General features: G+C 47.2%; 1 protein-coding gene across 3 annotated transcripts in view; it reads left to right on the forward strand.

Annotated features, from left to right (window-relative positions):
- CKAP5 (cytoskeleton associated protein 5) overlaps positions 1 to 18583 on the forward strand; it is a 1593334-nt gene that overhangs the window by 1403665 nt on the left and 171086 nt on the right. For all 3 annotated transcript variants that reach the window (XM_069623197.1, XM_069623199.1, XM_069623198.1), the window contains exon 40: positions 10291 to 10428. In XM_069623197.1, coding sequence (XP_069479298.1) covers positions 10291 to 10428 — 138 coding nt within the window. The remainder of the gene's footprint in view (positions 1 to 10290; positions 10429 to 18583) is intronic.

Here is an 18583-nt window from a genome sequence, read left to right on the forward strand (position 1 = left end):
TTCAACGGCGGGAACGAGCGGAATAGTCCCTTCATAAATTCCTTCACCAGGCGATGGGACCACAAGGACACCCGTCCTGTTGTCCTGGTGTACCTGGAGATGGCAGCCAGATGTATCTTGATGGAGGCGTGAGCTAGTCCAGCCTTGGCCAACGACAGTAGGTACGGCAGTAATTGAGGGGCTGTAATCCAGAGGGTTCATCTTCTGTGCCCGGCACCAGACAGAGAACCTCTTCCATTTGTGTCCGTATCACTTGAGAGTTGAGGACGCCCTGACCTTTGCAAGAACCTCTCTGCAGTCGGCCGGTATATCGTATCCCCCCAACTCTAGTGCTGCAGGAGCCAGGCCTGCAAGTTCAGCGACTTCTGGTCGTGATGAAGAATGGAGCCTCTTTCTCTGGAGACAAGATCCGCGTCCACGGGCAGTTTGACTGGTGGGGATGCCGATAAGTCCAGAAGGTCCGGGAACCAGATCTGTCTCGGCCATGCCGGTGCGACGAGGATCATCCTGCACCGGGACCTCTTGAGCTGGTTGACGAGCCTGAGTAGTAGTGGCAACGGTCGGAAAGCATAGAGGAACAGGTTGTCCCAGGGGAACGAGAAAGCATCGCCCATGCTCTTCGGTTGGGGGGACCTGCTGGCGAACCTCTGGCACTTGGAGTTCGTCGCTGTCGCGAAGAGGTCGACCTGAGGTCTGCCCCACAGCCTGAAGAGTCGATAGATCCTGGCGCAGCTCCCACTCGTGCACGAGCGCAGTTACCTGCTGAGTGAGTCGGCAATGGTGTTCTTTATCCCTGCCAGATGGGACCGCTGCAAAAGATTTAAGACTACAGGTGTTTGGCAGTAAACCCACTTGGTAGCAGTCTATACCATACAGATTCACTTGGTAGCTGTGGCTGAGCAGTCAGACTTCCCTCAAGAAGAGTTAGGCAGTATACAGAGTATTCACAATAGGTCAAGGGAACACAATAGAACAAGTAAACACTGACCAGGGCTTGGTGTAAAAGAGATATAATTATTTATTTAAAACCACATCTAGAAAGACACACAGGCACTAATAGTAAGCAATTCAAAAACACGGTCACTAAAAGATATACACTCCCTTAAAAGAATATTAGACAAGTCTTAAGTAAAGCCCCACTTATTTTCAGACAGCGGTGAGCGCTTAACGTAGATGGCACTCTAATAGTTCGTTTTAAAAAGGGAGAGAAGAGCAGAGAACAAATTGAAACCGATCCCAACACTTTTACAAGAACAGAACAAGAGAGGAAGGCAAAGTAAAACCGTGAATTCAGAGTCAGGCCGGATCCGTTTTAAGAGGATCGAAACGAAATGTGTCCAAGGTCACAAGGTTGCAGTGCACATAAGTCTTGTAATGGTTCAAAAAGGAGTTGGACCAAAGAAAGGGACCAGTTAGAGGGTCAAGGCGGCCAGCCCGGAAGGTTAAGGAGTTATTACCTTGTAGCAATCTTTAGAAAGGGAGGCCTGGCGGACACGGTACCTTAAAGTGGTGAGAACACTCCAGCGGGGGCAGTTGTTCCTGGCAGCGGATGCAAGTCGGTGCTTCGTCTGGGGGAAGCAAGGATCTCGTCGTGGAGGAAGACTGGAGTCGGTTGCACTGCCAGGGAAGAAACCAGCCGCATAGTTTCTCAGGTACAAGGAGCGGTCCGTTGATTTGCGTTCAGTGGTGAGTGGCTATCCGGCCGCCGGGGTGCTTGGCACGGGCAGTTCGACCACAAACCGGGCTGGGGTGCGAAGAAAGAAAGGTAAACTGGTTGTGCCCACCAGTCAGGGGAAGAAGCCTCTCCAGCTGGGAGATCTTCTCTGTCGTCGGGAAGGGGTGAGTCGGTTCCGCAGGGCTCCACCGGTGGTGTCGTCGTGGTAGGTCGGCTCAGCTTCTCCCTTGTCGGGTTCTCCGGTCCTGTGGCGACTTCTGAAGTTCCAGTCCCCAAAGCCCTGCTTTTATGCAGCATACCCCCTTTCACTCAGCCTAGCTGTCAATCAAACATGCTAAGTGGTGAGCCAGCCGGCTCACCACTTGAGCCAATCACACAAGAGTGCAGCTTGAGTTACCAAGGTCCAGGGTGCCTAAACCCCCTCCCGCACCCCCTGTGGTACCCAGACAGAGTGGCACCACTTTTGGAGGCTTCTGTGGAGAAGCCCGCCAAAAAGTGGAACAAAGGGCTCGACTTGGGTTGGAGTCACAGAAGAGAACACAAACGCCATTTTAGAATCGAGTCTTGGCAAAAAATACCAACCAGAGAATTAATATTAATTAAACAAACCGGCGGTATGTTCGAGGCTATGAGAATTATATAATTAAAGTTGGTAGCCTCGAACAATGGGAAAATCCCATAGGAAAATATTTGCGGTCGAATATAAAAGTAGTTTCCACTGCCACCAGCCAAAACTCGATCGGGGGGACGGAGACGTGCCCCCTCGACTAACAGACCTCGGGGCAATCGAATTGGCCCGACCAGTACGTCCACAATATGATGGTTTGTACTGGTTTCTGTTAATAATTTGGGACTAGTAAAGCCAATGGTGACTTTACATGCCCTGGGAGACAGTAGTCCTTCCCAGGGTATGGAGTCTATGGTGGGGTGTCACTATGACACCCCTTTGTTACTGCACGGAGGGTGCTGTGTAACCCACATAGTAAAAACACATGAGACCCTATGTAGTAAAGGACCCCATAGCCCATAAAACACATTGCCAGTCAAAGGAATACCATAAATCATGTCCAAGAGTGGGAGAAAGCGTCTCACTCTTGGAAGGAGGAAAAAAACAAACTACAGAAATCCAGCAAAGCTGCTGGGGGACTCACTAGGTTAGGAAATTCAGCCTAAAGAGAGAATTCTCCCTAACACCCGCTGGGTCTTTTTTTGCCAGGACTCGGTTTTAAAATGGCGTTTGTGTTCGCCTCTATAACTCCAACCCAAGTCGAGCCCTTTGTTCCACTTTTTGGCAGGCTTCTCCACACAAGCCTCCAAAAGTGGTGCCACTCTGTCTGGGTCTACAGGATGTGTGGGAGGGGGGGGGTTTAGGCACCCTGGACTGCGTTGCCTCGGCAACTCAAGTCGCACTCTTGTGTGATTGGCCCAGTGGGGAGCCGCCCGGCTCACCACTTAGCATGTTCGAGTGACAGCTAGGACTGATGAATGGGGGTTTTCTGCATAAAAGCAGGGCTTTGGGGACTGGAACTTCAGAAGTCGCCACAGGACCAAAGAATCCGAAGAGGGAGAAGCTGAGCCGACCTGCAACGACGACCCCACTGGTGGAGCCCTGCTGAACCACCTCACCACTTCTTCCAACGACAGAGGAGAACTTCATCCCGAAGAGTCTTCTTCCTTTGACTGGTGGGTATAACCAGTTTGCCCGCCTTTTCTCCTTCCCAGATCATCTCGTGGCCGCCTTGCCTGTGCCAAGCACCCCGGCAACCGGGATACCACGTTTTACCACTACCGCAAATAAAAGGGTAGCACCTTTTAACCGGAGAACTCCGCGGCTGGTTTCTTCCCTGGCAGTGCAACGACCTTCAGCTTTCCTCCACGTCGAGATCTTCTCTTCCTCTGGACGATGCCGCGACTTGCACCCACTGCCAGGAACAACTGCCCCCGCTGGAGGATCCTCTGCACTTTCAAGGTACTGTGTCCGCCTGGCCTCCCTCGCAACGGTCTGTGTGGGGTGTCTCTTAAATCCTCAACTTACCTCTTGGGTTGGCCCTAGGCTCGCTAACGGAACTTTTCTGAGCTGAACTAATTTCTTTTTGAACTCTGCAAGACTTTTCAAGCCTCGTAAACTGTGTGATCTTGGGCGCATTGGTGTTCTACTCCCTCTAAGAGGGAGCCTGGCCTCTGAACCTTTTGCTTCCAAGTAGACTGACTTTCCTGCCTTGCTAGGTGTTAAGTATTAGTGTTGTGTGCTTTTCTAATGTCTGCCTTTTCCCTCCCTTTTTTTGATAACTTATTAGAGTGCCATCATTAGTTAAGCGCACACCTCTGTCTGAAAATAAGTGGTGTTAACTAAGACTTGTCTAATAAGGAATAAGGGATGTATATATATTAATAGTGACTCTGTTTTGAACTTGCTTACAATAATAGTGCTGGAGTGTTTCTATAAGTGTGTCTTTAAATAAATAATAAGCTTTGATACCAAAGCTCTGGTCAGTGTTTGCTTGTGCTACTGTATTTTGATACCTATCTTGTATACTCTATATACTGTCTCTCTCTTCTTGAGAGAAGTGTGGCTGCTCAGCCACAGCTACCAGGTAAATCTGGGTGGTACAGACTGCTACCAATGGGTTTACTGCCAACACCTGTATTCTTAAGCCTTTTGCAGTGGTCCCTAAGGGAACTGCACAGGTTTCTGCCTAACAGATTCTCCTGGAGATCTTCGCCCTTTGGGGGACCCCTCAAGTGGATCTCTTCGCCTCCAGTGTCAACCGGAAGTGCGAAAGGTTCTGCTTGCGGGAATTTCCTCCAAAAGGAGCCTTAGGAGACGCATTTGTGGTGGAGTGGTCATTCCCACTGCTGTACGCGTTTCCTCCAGTCCCCGTCATCCCGCAAGTGCTGCAGAGGTTACAAATGTTCGGTTCCCGGATGATCCTCATTGCTCCGGTGTGGGCCCGCAACAAAGTCCCTGTACCGTTGCCTTAAGTTCTGTGACTGGTGCAGGGTTAAGAATGTGGATCCTTTTGCATGTGGCATTCCTGTGGTTCTGTCTTTTTTGCTTTCTTTAGCCCACAGGGGCTTGCAAGTGGGTACTGTTAAAGGTTACCTGGCGGCGCTGTCCATATTTAAGCGCTCGTCTGAAGAGTGTTCTTATTTTAAAATTCCTTTAATTTCTCAGTTTCTAAAAGGACTCACTAATGTGTTCCCTCCGTCACCTTTCCAGGTGCCCAGTCGGGATTTGAACCTTGTCCTAAAGTTTCTGATGGGTGCTCCGTTTGAGCCTTTGCATTCTTGCCCTTTGAGACTGTTAGCTCTTAAAACTGTCTTTTTGGTTGCGGTCACTTCCGCTCGCAGAGTGAGTGAGTTACAGGCACTTTCAGTTAAACCACCCTTCACTGTATTTGAGAAGGACAGGGTTGTCCTTAGAGTTCGTCCTTCCTTTCTTCCGAAGGTGGTGTCGGAATTTCATTTAGGCCAGAAGGTTTTTCTTCCGGCATTTCATCCTCCTCCACATCCTGGTAAGGAAGAAGAGAGAGGCTCCATAGGCTCGATCCTAGGAGACCTTTAAGCTTTTATATTTCACGCATGTCCCGGGTCAGAGTGGACGATCAACTCTTCATTGGTTACGCTGGACGATGTTTGGGACAAGCTGTGACTAAGCAGACTTTGTCTCGCTGGATTATTCTGGCTATTTCTGAGTGTTACCACTTGGCGGGTAAGGACCCACCGGTAGGCTTGCGGGCCCATTCTACCAGGGGTATGGCTGCCTCTACTGCTCTACAGAGGGGTGTTCCTATTCGTAACATCTGTGACGCAGCCACCTGGGCTTCGGTCCATACTTTTGTACGTCACTACTCCCTCGATTCCATCCGTGGGCAGCATCTGGCCTTTGGCAAGGCGGTCTTTTGCTCCGCAATTTGATTGGGCATTCTCTTTAATTCTTGTTGGTTCTGTCTTTTGGAACTCTTTGTATACTATGGAGTCTGTCTGCTCCATAGCTCTTAAAGGCATCTGTGTTTTACTACTGCAGCACACCACTCCTTATGGGCAGTGTTGTTGGGGGACCCTAAGGGTCCTCCTTTAAGATTCCTTTTCTGTATCCTCCAGTAACTACAGTTCTTAAGGATACTTAGTGTCTCTCCCAAACTTCTATTGTCTGAGAGATTGGCACAAACCACCTTCAGTGGAGTGCCAAAGAGATGCCTAGTATCCCACTTCTCTCTGCTCCTGTGACTTTCTAGTCACACAGACAATCACTAATTATGGCTGGTGGCATGGGATGTGTTCTACCAACTATTGTGTGTTTTCTGTATTGCAGGATATCTACATTGCCTTGGTAGTGCACAATAGGGGCACGCAAGTACCAACTTGGGGCCTCCCTTCTTTTTTCACCCTGACTAGCGTGGTTGTTCTTTGTTAGCCCTTATAGCATTCTGGGGCGGTGGGGGTGGGTCAGCGTGTGTGTGTAGAACCAGTAGGTATCCCTGCCTAGGCTCCAGAGTATCTGTGCAGTCAGAAAGTAGGGGAGGAGTGTTCCTCCTCCTCCCCCTCATCCCCCCTGTCATTTGTCTGCCGGAGTGCCCGAATAGGTCCAGTTCCTACAGGGGATATGGTCTGTCTGTCCATAGTGGACAGCCAAACCCCCTTTCTGTGAAATGCTGAGAGATTGCAGAGGAGTGTGTGCTGGAACTGTATTAAAGGTGAGGCTTCTGGAGTGCAAAGCAAGTCGACCACTGGAAACCGAAATAACCAAAGAAGATGAACAGACCCTTTGCAAGACCGTGAAGCGACCACTGCTGTCCTGGCCCCGGTTTCTGTGTGACAGAGGAGCTACGAAGCGGGCGACGCCTTCCCTTGGGCTGGTGGGAACAACCAGTGCCAAGACTAACTTTGGAACGAGCCATCTCACGGGGTCCTAGGAGCTTCCAGGGACGCAGAACCCCAATACCAGCTTCGCATTTTGAGTGCTTTGTCGTCGAAAGGCCGAATCAGTCCAAATCTTTGCTGAAGCTGTAAGGACACTCCAGAGATCTGATCCAACTCGCCCAAACACCCTCACCAGAGTGTGGGACTGCAGGAAGCTGCTAGGCAGAATCCGGTGTAGTGCCCTTAGGGACCACTACACACAATTAAGACTACAAGTGGTAATACAAGTTCACCTTTGGTACAAGCCTGTACTGCTATGTTAAAGTGGTAGCAGTAGCGAAACAGCCATGCTTATCTCAAGAGTATATGGGCAGTAGCAGAGATTACTCAAAGGACCACAATCACTGTGACTCAAACACTGACTCAAGTTTTCAGGTTAAAAAAATATAAGTTCATTTATTTTTAAACCATCTTTATAAAACACTACACTTCTATAAATCCGAAACCACACGTAAAATACACTACACACAACCAATTACACTTGTGCCAGTAAATTCAAGGTAAATACATTAACATTTGACAGACCGGTGTTGCGATACTAACGCGTACCTGCGGATAGAAATGCCCACGAAGTTAAAACACACTTTGTACTTAAGAATTTCATACAAGGGAAAAGGAAATAAAAATCAAAGGCAATACTTTTTCAAGGCCAGGAGACTCGAGGACTTGTTCAAAGATACAGATTAAAGTCAATAGGCCTGCGCCAGTGTCAATGGAGCATACGCTCAGTTGCTGAGGATCACACATTGAACAATTCGAGATTCGAGATGCCAAGAGTTCATAAAATTGTCAAATAGAAGGAAAAGTTATAAGAAGGAGGGAGGAAAGAGCAAATCTTTGTGGAGGAAAAGGGTTCACCCCGATTCCGGCTGGTCAGACAGAGAGAATGACCAAGTGTGCACAGTACCTTATTCCGTTGGAGAAAAGCTGGTGCCACGGCAGTTGTTCCTGGTAGTTCCTGCAGACTTGCGGTTCTTGCGTCTTCAGTCATGTGGACAAGGACAACGTCTGGAGCGTTCTGCACTACCCAGGGATGAGGCCAGCAGCAGCGAAAAGACAACGATGAATAAAAGGTGCGCTCCTTTAAATCAGGAGATGGCTTTTCTGATGGCTATCCAGACCACTACAGCACAGCAGTGATTTCGACCCAGGAGAGAATTCTCTGACTGAAAAAAAGACGAGCTGGTTGATCCCACCAGGCTCAAGGGAAGACTACTCCGGACTGGATCTTTTCTTCTCGTTGAAGGGTAGATAGCTCAGGACTGCAGTAGGTCTTCACCGGGACTCGGGAGTTGCAGCAGCCGTCTTCTTCTCTGCTTCTCTTCGGTTCTTTGCACTTCTAGTGACGACTCTGACTTCTAGCCCAACAGTCCTGCCTTTTATGCCAAAATCCCCCATTCACACAGCCTGGCTGTCAATCACTCAGCAGGGGGGTTGTCCAGCCCGGACAACTACCTCAGCCAATCAACACAAAGTGCGACTTTGGTCTCCAAGGAGACCCTGTGCAGGGGGTGACTACAACCCTCCCTCACATTCAGCCCACCTAGACACCCAGACGCCAAAGGAGGGCTTCTACTCAGAAGCCCGCCAAAGGTCAGCAAACAAAGAAGGCAAACCTGATAGGAAAATTAGGGTAGATACCACTACCACCAGCCAAGTCTTAGCGAAACAATGCTCCAGGAGGTACAGATAAAAAGGGCTAAGAATTAACCCTTTCCAATACTCCATGTAATATGGGGTGTAGTGGATCTGTGGTTAACTGACTATGTAAAGTTAATGGCAACTTTACCCTTTTCTGGGGGACAGTTGTCGGCCCCCGAAATAGTCAGTGGGAAGTCTAAAAGACAACCCTGTGTCACTGCTCTGAAGGTGCTGTGTTACACACAAAGGAGTAGGACTACTGAAGTGGTGTACTCCAGAGTCCACAATTTAAAAAAAAAAAAACAGATGAAATGCACATAGCAAAACACAGGTAAGAGTGGGGGAAAAGCTCACACTGTTACCAAGTGGAAAAAATAAACTCCAGAAATCCAGCAAAGCTGCTGGGGGGACTCGCTAGGTAAGTGAAATTAGCCATAGAATGAGAATTCTCCCTAACAGAAGCAAAGAAGATTGACCAGGCATTTTGTGTCTTTTGTTGGTGCTGCAGAAAAGGTGCCAAAACCGCAGTGAACCAAAAAGCTGCTGAAGTCGTGCCACGGGTCCTCCCCCAAGACTGCTGCTGAGTAATCCTGTCCGTTGTCCTGCCTTCCGACACCAGACCAAGGAATCCTGCGGTCTGGTCCAAGGCTGCAACATCGCAGAGCAACCAGCACGAACATTTTCTTCTAACCTAAGGTACTGTGGGGAAAAAGGTATTGTTTACCTGAATGCAAGAAGTCTCTCCTGAACGTTGGAGTGCACCTAGAGGTGTCCAGAGCAATCCCCTCTTACCTCTGACGCAAGCTGCAGCGTGTGTCCCCTTTTCGATTCCGTTTTAAGGTCTCATTTGGTAGTTAACTACCTGCTTCAATAACTCTAGACACTGGAAGAAATCGACAGAAACTCTTAATTATTTGTTGATTGTCAAGACGCCAAGCCCTCTCCGAACTGCCTTTAGCTAGAGTTGCGTTTTTGTCCAAAAGACTTGCTAGGCAAAGAAGCCGTCTTTAGAACCTTGAACTAAGCTCATGCTACACTAACCATTTGCCTTGCTTCAAGTGACTTTACTATGTGTTTGCAGAGTAAATGTATTACCGTATAAACACCTGAAAACTGCATGAGTGCGCAATAACCGATAATACTGTAACATTGTCTTTTCCCTTTCTAACATTGCTACAAATGTAACCGCAAACAAACGCAAGTGAAAATGCCCTTTGAAGTGTATTATCATGTATTCCTAAGTGTTTTGACGTAACCGTCAAGTATTTAAAGTGATTCTGGTGTAAACATAATAAATATTTACTATTTATATAATTATAAGTGTAAGTGCTTCTTTGTTGTGCCTGTCTAGCAAAGATTCAGTGTACTTTCCTACAGCTTGCATCGTCCTCTTAAGATGAACCTGACTGCTCTGCCACTCTACCAAGGTTCGGAGCTAGTGCAGACTGATACTAAGAGTTGGGGGATCTACAAACCATTGGAGAGCTTCCTAAAGTCTTACTACCAGTCGGACCTAGGAAAGCTCGCCTAACATGCCCTATGGTTGGAGAAGGGGTGCTTGTTCTGGACAGAAGTCGAGCGGCAATGTGGGCATTCACCAACCATTACTGCCTTGGTTCCCTGTCAGGGCAAGCCATTTGCTTTGGCTGAGCAATCACCCAGAGTTTTCTGGTGTTGGTGGTGTTCCCTTGCTCACCTCCCTCCTCCATATTAATGTTCTGCATTGCTAGTCTGTCATAGATGAGGAAAATGTGCTTCAAAGAAATTAATTTAAAAAACAAATTGCTCGCCTCTTGGTAATTTTCTTTCTAATGGATGTTCCTTCCAACTTTCCCCGGGTACTGTGGCTCCATATAAAATGGCCCCACGGCCGTGTCCGACGTGGAGTTCGCATCGCTGCCAAGCAGTGCTGCACCCCCTGTCATGTTTTCAAGGTCAGGCGGCACTGGAGATGGAATATCTTAGATATGCAATCTGTGGGAGGAGCATCCATCAGAACATTACGAGTTATATAACTGGGTCTTCTCTCACATTTTTTCGTTTTCTTACAGATAATGGATCACTTGACTATGATCGAGAACCGGAAGGAATCTGAACTGGAAGCTCACCTCCTTAGGGTAATGAAGCATTCTCTGGATCAGAATGGATCCAAGGGTGATAAGGAGACTGAAAAAGGAGCTTCACATATAGTGAGTATCTGACTGGTGTACCAAATGCATTGTTTGCCTTTCCCAAGACCCTTTCACAGTGAGAGTATTTCTGGCTTGCCGGGGCAGAAGCTGTTGGGAAAGATAGCTCTTTTGGCACCTTTCCCTCCATAGTTCTATGGACCCCCAAATGTTTTGCTTTAATTTTTTTTAACCTGTCTGGCGTTTTACAGAAATGTGAAGCCTTCAACTTCAGTGCTTGGTTTGTTATGGGAAACCTATCAGTTCACAGTACTATCAGTACAGGGAAACTAGGTTTCCCCTTCGACTTTTACACTTTTGTAACGTTTTAACATTGCACACAGCATCTTACAATACAGTGCAAAGGGGATACTGTAACATAACATTCACATAATTATTTGTAACTCAATTTTGCTTACAAAAATATTCATTCCACCACAAATGACATTCATAAAATGTATAATTCTGTAAATAACAGGAAAAGGCAGAGGTTCTTTTATGGTGAAAGGACAACTTCGAGAAGATAACCAATCCTTCGTCCTAATCCTGCCCAATGCGTTTCGGATATGAAACCCTTCTTCAGGGAAACTATTATATTTTTACCATGTTTATTTCTAGTGTGCACATTTGTGTTTACCGCATATGGCTACTTAATGTGGCTAGTGCCCTAAAATGGCTAAGCTGTGAGATTTTCGCTTGTTCTTTAGCCATATTGTTTGGTCTTCCTGCCTTGCCAGGGCAGGAAATCCCATATAAGGTCATGCACTTGTCCGGTAAAGCTTCTGCTTTTGCGGACTAGTGATGCCTTTGTGTGTGCATGGCTCAGGAACTGGGTGGGGCTGTTTTGTCCCACTCCACATCGGTTATGCCAGTGAGGCTGTGGGGCACAAGTGAAACCAATAGTTGTCTTATTGGACAACTACTGACTGTTTGAATGGTGCAGATACTTATCATTCGTGGGCTTGGATTTGCTTCCAGGCTGGATTTTGGATAAGACGATTCCTGCAGCCATTTCTTCAGATCAGAGTTGGAGCCAAGAATCCCCGATTATCAGAAGGAGACTCCTGAAGAGGCTCAGCATCCTTTCCTGCGTCTGTCCTTGTGAAGCCCTGTTGGACTACCTGATTTGTGAAGGCCCTGTATGATGCTTGTTAGGGAGAATTTTCATAAATGGTTAATTTCCCTTACCTATTGAGTCTCTCAGCAGCTTTGGTGGATTTCTAGGGTTTATTTTTTTCACCTGGTCAGAGTGTGGGCCTTTTTCCCACTCTTACATATGTTTTGCTATGTGTATTTCTACTTTCTGTGTGATCTTGGGCACTGGAGCCTCACCTACTCCATGTGCACCACTTTTTGTGTATTACACAGAACCTTCAGTGGATTGACACAGGGTTGTCTTTGAGACTTCCCACTAACTCAATTTTTCTCGGGCGGACTACTGTCCCCCAGAAACAGGTTAAGTTGCCATTAACTTTATATAGTCACTTTAAACCACAGACCCAATACACCCCATCTTACATGGCGACTCTGCTCTTCCAGTCCCAGAGACCTGCTTTTCATGCAGTTTTCCCCCATTCATACAGCCTGGCCGTCAATCAGTCAGCAGGGTGGCTGTCCTAGCAAGGACAGTCACCCAGCCAATCAAACAGGAGTGCGTCTTGGTGTTAGGGAGAATTCTCATTCTATGGCTAATATCCCTCACCTAGTGAGCTTTTTTTTCCCACTCTTACATGTGTTTTGCCATGTGTATTTTTACTGTTTGTAGTGGGCTCTGGAGGACACCACTCCATGAACTCCACTTTTTATGTGTTCCACAGCACCCTCCGTGCAGTGACAGAGTTGTCTTTGAGACTTTCCACTGACTCCCATTTTTCTGGGGCTGACTGTGTCCCAGAAAACAGGTAAAGTTGCCATTTACTTTACATAGTCATTTAAAACTACAGACCCAGTACACCCCATCTTACATGGAGTACTGGAAAGGGTTAACTCCTATCCCTTTTTGTCTGTGCCTCTCTGAGCTTTGTTTTGCTCTTTTAACATTCAGACTTGGCTGGTGGCAGTGGTATCGACCCTAACTTTTCTACCACGATTATATTATATAAACGTGGTACTGTTCCAGGCTATCATAGTAGCCTCGAACATAAACCCGCTTGACCAAATGCTCTTTCTTTTGGCTCCGGTCCGGTTTATTCTCCATTTCTTTTCGGTAAAGTCCTTCTTGTGTTTTACTTTGCGCTGCAAACCAGGTTTGCCTCCTTTGTTGACTGTCTTTTGGCGGGCTTCTTCCAAGAAGCCTTCCTCTTGGTGGGCTGTATGTGAGGGAGGGGTGTAGTCACCCTCTGCACAGGTTATCCTTGGAAACCCAAGTCGCACTTTGGTATGATTAGCTAAGGTGGTTTCCGGGCCGGACATCCCCCCCCCCCGCTGTGTGATTGACAGCCAGGATGTGTGAATGGGGGATTTACGCATAAAAAGCAGGACTCTTGGGCTGGAAGTCAGTCACCACTGGAACTGCAAGGAAGCGGAGAAGAAGACGGCTGCTGCAACTACCGAGTCCCGGTGAAGCCCTGCTGCAGTACTGAGCTATCTACCCTTCAACAACCCGAAGATCCAGTCCGGAGTCGTCTTCCCTTGAGTCTGGTGGGATCAACCAGCTCATCTTCCACAGCCAGAGGATCCTCTTCGTGGTCAAAATCGCTGCACACTGCTGTAGTGGTCCGGGTAGCCAACTGTAGAGCCTCTCCTGTTTTAAAGGAGCGCACCTTTTATTCACCTTCGCTGCTGCTGGCCTCATCCCTGTGTAGTGCAGATCACTCCAGACGTCGTCCTTCTTGTCTCCACGACTGAAGCTCCAGGAACCGTGAGTCTGCAGGAAACTACCAGGAACAACTGCCGTGGCACCAGCTTCTTCAAAGAATAAGGTACTGTGTCCAGCTTCGAGGAACTAGGGTGTACCCTTTTTTTCCTCAGCCAAGGCTTGCCCTAGTCTTCCTTCCCTCTTATAACGTTTTGCTTCCTCTCTTGACAATATCCAAGTACTCCTGGCAATCTTCAATCGTGAATGATCAGACTGTGTGATCCTCGACAACAGGAACCCGGTTCCACTTGACATTGGCGCAGGCGTATTGACTTTTATCTTCTTGTCAGAAAGTGTTCTCTGATTCTGTCTGCCTTGACAAAAGTATTGCCTATGATTTTTGCCCCCAACTCTCTTTTGTTAACTCCGGTGCTAAGTGTGTTTTGACTCCGGTAACATTTCTTCCCACGGGTACGCGTATCTTTAGTAAGACCGAACTGTCATTACTGCCAAAAAGTGATTGCATATATATTCCCGGTAACGCCTTTTGTTTCATAACACCGGTCTGTCAAATCCTAAGGTACTTACCTTGAGTTGTTCTGCATAAAGAGAATTGGTTGTGTGTAGTGTATTTTACGTATGGTTTTACATTAATAGAAGTGAAGTGTTTTACAAACGGATGGTCTAGAAATAAATGTACTTTTACTTTTCAACCAAAAACCTTGAGTCAGTATTTGCTTGAGTCACAGTAATTGTGGTCCTTTGTGTAATCTCTACTACTGCTCGTTTGCTCTTGAGATACGTCTGCTACTCTGCTGCTGCTACCACTTTAACAGTGTAGTACAGACTTGTACCAAAGGTGAACTTGTATTACCACTTGTAGTCTTAATTGTGTGTAGTGGTCCCTAAGGGCACTGCACCGGATTCTGCCTAACACTTGGGTTACCAAGGGAACCCATGGCAGGGGTCCTAAAAGCCCTCCCTCGCATCCTGGGTACCCAGACTCTCAGGCTCCTAAAGGAGGGCTTCTGTGCAGAAGCCCGCGAAAAAGCGATGAACAAAAGGGACCAAACCTGGTTTGGTGCGCAGAGTAAAAAACGAGAAAGACTTTAACAAAAAGAAATGACGAATAGACCCGGCTGGAGCCAAAATAAAATGTATTTGGTCAAGCGGGTTTTTGTTTCAGGCTAATTTAATAGCCTAAGACATTACCACGTTTATATAAGATAATCTCGATAGAAAAGTTAGGCTAGATACCACTGCCACCACCCAAGTCTTAATGTAAAGGGAGCGAAAAACTGCCCCAAGAGGCACAGACAAAAAGGGATAAGAATGAACCCTGTCCAATACTCCATGGAAGATGGGGTGTAATGGCTCTGTGGTTTTAAAGTGACTACGGTAAAGTTAATGGCAACTTTACCCTTTTCTGGGGACTGTAGTCAGCCCCAGAAAATGGAGTTGGTGGGAAGTCTAAAAGACAACCCTGTGTGACTGCACTGAAGGTGCTGTGTAACACATGAAAAATATGGTGCCCTGGAGTAGGTGAGGCTCCAGTGCCCAAGATCATACAAAGTAGAAACGCTCATAGCAAAACACATGTAGGAGTGGGAAAAAAAGGCTCACACTCTTACCAGGTGAAAAAATAAATCCTAGAAATCCAGCAAAGCTGCTGAGAGACTCAGTAGGTAAGGGAAATCGACCATTTATGAGAATTCTCCCTAACAGCCCCCAGGTGCTTGAGATTGCAGCCTTCTCCAGACTGTGGTGTCAGCCGCCGCTCGTCGAGTCCTTCCTCCTCAATGGTACCTCCGAACCAAGAGGGAAAGATCTTCCAGATGGGTAATGGGGTGGTTTCTCCGGTGCCAGGGTTGGCAGAAGGCCACAAACTTTCCGGGTGGATGTCCAGTCTAAGGTAATGGACATGCCCTTTAATGGGGAAAATATGTTTGGCAAGGCTGTGGATGAGATGCTCCAAGCAATTAAAACGGATATGGAGACGGCACGATCGCTGGTGACACTGCAGCAAAGATAGTCCTTTCGGTCCTCAAGCGGTAAGTCCAGTAGGTTGTCCCAGGGGTATAGTGCCCCGTCCTTGTCCTCCCATCCCCGCTATAGTCAGCCCTCCCACTCTACAACCCAGAAAGGCTACCGGGGCTGCTCACAGGCTCTATGGTAGCAGAGGCCAGCGTCTGGACCTGGATCTCCACTTTTGCACCTAATTGGATATTCTGGTTGATGGGGATGTAGAGAAGATGCTCTCCAAGGTACCATAGTATGCAATTCGTTTTTTAAAATGAACGTACTATAACTTGTACATTGGAAATGTATTGTAACCTATAACAAATGTAATAATTGCACATTCTATTATGTATGTTTTATTTGCACTCTCATTTACTTTCCGGGCCTTTCTTCTAAAACCATAAATACTTGTCAATTAAATAAAAAAAATAAGTAACCCTGCTTGTACAGGTATACATGGGTCAATTTGAATATTCACCTATGCCTAGACTGGTTTGACAACCAAAGTCAATATGCTTTCAGCATTAACAACACAATTCAGATTCCAAAGTATGTATTCCAAAGTAAAGATTCCCGTAAAGAAAAAGACAGACTACCGGACCATAGTGCCCAAAGGGATATCAGACAGGACTTCTGTCACAAGACGCCACCACCCTAGGCAAGAAAGAAATGGATGCAGACTGGACGTTCTTTATCCAGAGCACACCTTGGAATTCTGACACAGGTGCCCTTTGCATTCCTCCTGTGGCACGTTGAGTAATGGGCTCCACTGCTACAGGAGGTTTAAGCCATGTTAAGGAAAGGGGCGATGAAGCCGGTCCCTCAGCGCCTCTGGGACCCCGAAGTGCACTCCATATACTTTCTGGTATGGAAAAAGTCAGGAGGGTGGAGGCCGATCCTACCCTTTAGACCCCTCAACAAATACTTGAAATCCCAGAAGTTCAGGATGATCATGTTGCAGCATGTGCTCGACCAGCCGGAGCAATGTTAGGCAGAATCCTCTGCAGTACCCTTAGGGAACACTACAGACAATTAAGTCTACAAGTGGTAGTACAATTTCACCTTTGGTACAAGTCTGTACTACAGTTATAGTGGTAGCAGTGGCTGATCAGCCAGACTTATCTCAAGAGCAAATGAGGAGTAGTAGAGATTACACAAAGGACTAAAATTACTGTGACTCAAGCAAACACTGACTCAAGGTTTCTGGTTAAAAAGTAAAAGACATTTATTTTTAAACTATCTGTTCACAAAACACTTCTACTAAATTAAAACCACACTTCAAATACACTACACACAACCAATTCCCCTTGTGCAGAACAATTCAAGGTAATTACCTTTGGATTTGACAGACCAGTGTGAAACACAGACGTTACCGGGGGTTATTACGTGATCACTTTTTGACAGTAATGACAGTTCGGTCTTACGAAAGAAAAGCACACCCGCGAGAAGAAATGTTAGCGTAGTCGAACACACTTAGCACATGAATTAACACAAGAAAATTGGGGATAGAAATCATAGGCAATACTTTTGTCAAGGCAGATTGAATCAAGAGACACTTTCTAAAACGTAGATAAAAGTCAATGGACCCACGCCAGTGTCAAATGGGATAGGGCCCTGTTGTCGAGGATCACAAGGTTAGAACAGTTCACGATTTGAGATTGCCAGGAGTACTTGGATATTGTCAAAAGGGAAGCAATAGTTAAAAGAGAGAAGGAAGACAAGGGCAAGCCTTGGGTGAGGAGAAAGGGTTCACCCCAATTCCTCGAAGCTGGACACAGTACCTTATTCGTATGAAGAAAAGCTGGTGCTATGGCAGTTGTTCCTGGTAGTTCCTGCAGACTCACGGTTCCTGGCGCTTCAGTCGTGGGGACAAGGACGACGTCTGGAGCGATCTGCACTACCCAGGGATGAGGCCACCAGAAGCGAAGCAACAGTGAATAAAAGGTGCGCTCCTTTAAAACAGGAGAGGCTCTTCAGATGGCTATCTGGACCACTACAGCTGTGTGCAGCGAGTTCGACCAAGAAGAGGATCCTCTGGCTGTGGAAGGTGAGCTGGTTGATCCCACCAGGCTCAAGGGAAGAAGACTCCGGACTGGATCTTCTCTTGTCGTTGAAGGGTAGATAGCTCAGGACTGAAGCAGGGCTTCAGCGGGACTCGGGAGTTGCAGCAGCCGTCTTCTTCTCCACTTCACTTCGGTTCTTTGCAGTTCCAGTGGCGACTTCCAGCCCAAGAGTCCTGCCTTTTATGCCAAAATCCCCCATTCACACATGCTGGCTGTCAATCACTGAGCAGGGGGGTTGTCCGGCCCGGACATCCACCTTAGCCAATCGACACAAAGTGCGACTTGGGTCTCCAAGGAGACCTTGTGCAGGGGGTGACTTAAACCCCCCTCCCTCACATTCAGCCCATCTAGACACCCAGACGACAAAGGAGGGCTTCTGGACAAAAGCCCACCAAAGGTCGGCGAACAAAGAAGGCAAACCTGGTTTGCCGTGCAAAGTAAAACACAAGAATGACTTTAACAAAAAGAAATGGCGATAAAACCAATAAAGTATTTTGTCAAGCGGGTTTAAGTTCGAGGCTAATATAATAGCCTAAAACAGTACCACGTTTATATAGTATAATCGCAGTAGAAGTTATTGTTGATACCACTGCCACCAGCCAAGTCTTGGTGTTGAGAGCAAAATAAAGCTCAGCGAGGTACAGACAAAAAGGGTAGGAATAAACCCTTTCCAATACTCCATGTAAGATGGGGTGTATTGGGTCTGCAGTTTAAATGACTACATAAAGTAAATGGCAACTTTACCTTTTTCTGGGGTACAGTGGTCAGCCCCAGAAAAATTGAGTCAGAGGGAAGTCTTAGAGACATCCTAGTGTCACTGCACTGAAGGTGCAGTGTAACACACACAAAAAGTGGGGCTCCTGGAGTGGTGTAGCTCCAGAGCCCAAGATCACTCACAGTTAAAATACACATGGCAAAACACATGTAAGAGTGGGAATAAGGCTCATACTCTTACCAGGTGGAAACAATAAACCCCAGAAATCCAGCAAAGCTGCTGAGGGACTACTAGGTGAGGGAAATTGACCTTAAATGAGAATTCTCCCATAAATCTGTAAGTGGACCTGTCCATCCAGCTGCCTCCACTTCTCGGTCTTCTCTCCAGAGAAAATAGAATAATGCTGCACCACGACCCATTGTCGCTGAGCCTCACGGCCTGGCTCCTGCAGCCCTAGAGTTTGGGCATCATTCCGTGCCGCTGGAATGCAAGACGATACTGGTCAATGCCAGAGCTTCCTCTAGGCTGTGGTGCTACAGCCACACACAGAAACGCTTCACAGTGTGGTGCAGGACTCTGGGG

The sequence above is a fragment of the Ambystoma mexicanum genome, chromosome 11, assembly GCF_040938575.1.
Source record: "Ambystoma mexicanum isolate Mex_15411 chromosome 11, UKY_AmexF1_1, whole genome shotgun sequence".
Lineage (NCBI taxonomy): Eukaryota > Metazoa > Chordata > Amphibia > Caudata > Ambystomatidae > Ambystoma > Ambystoma mexicanum.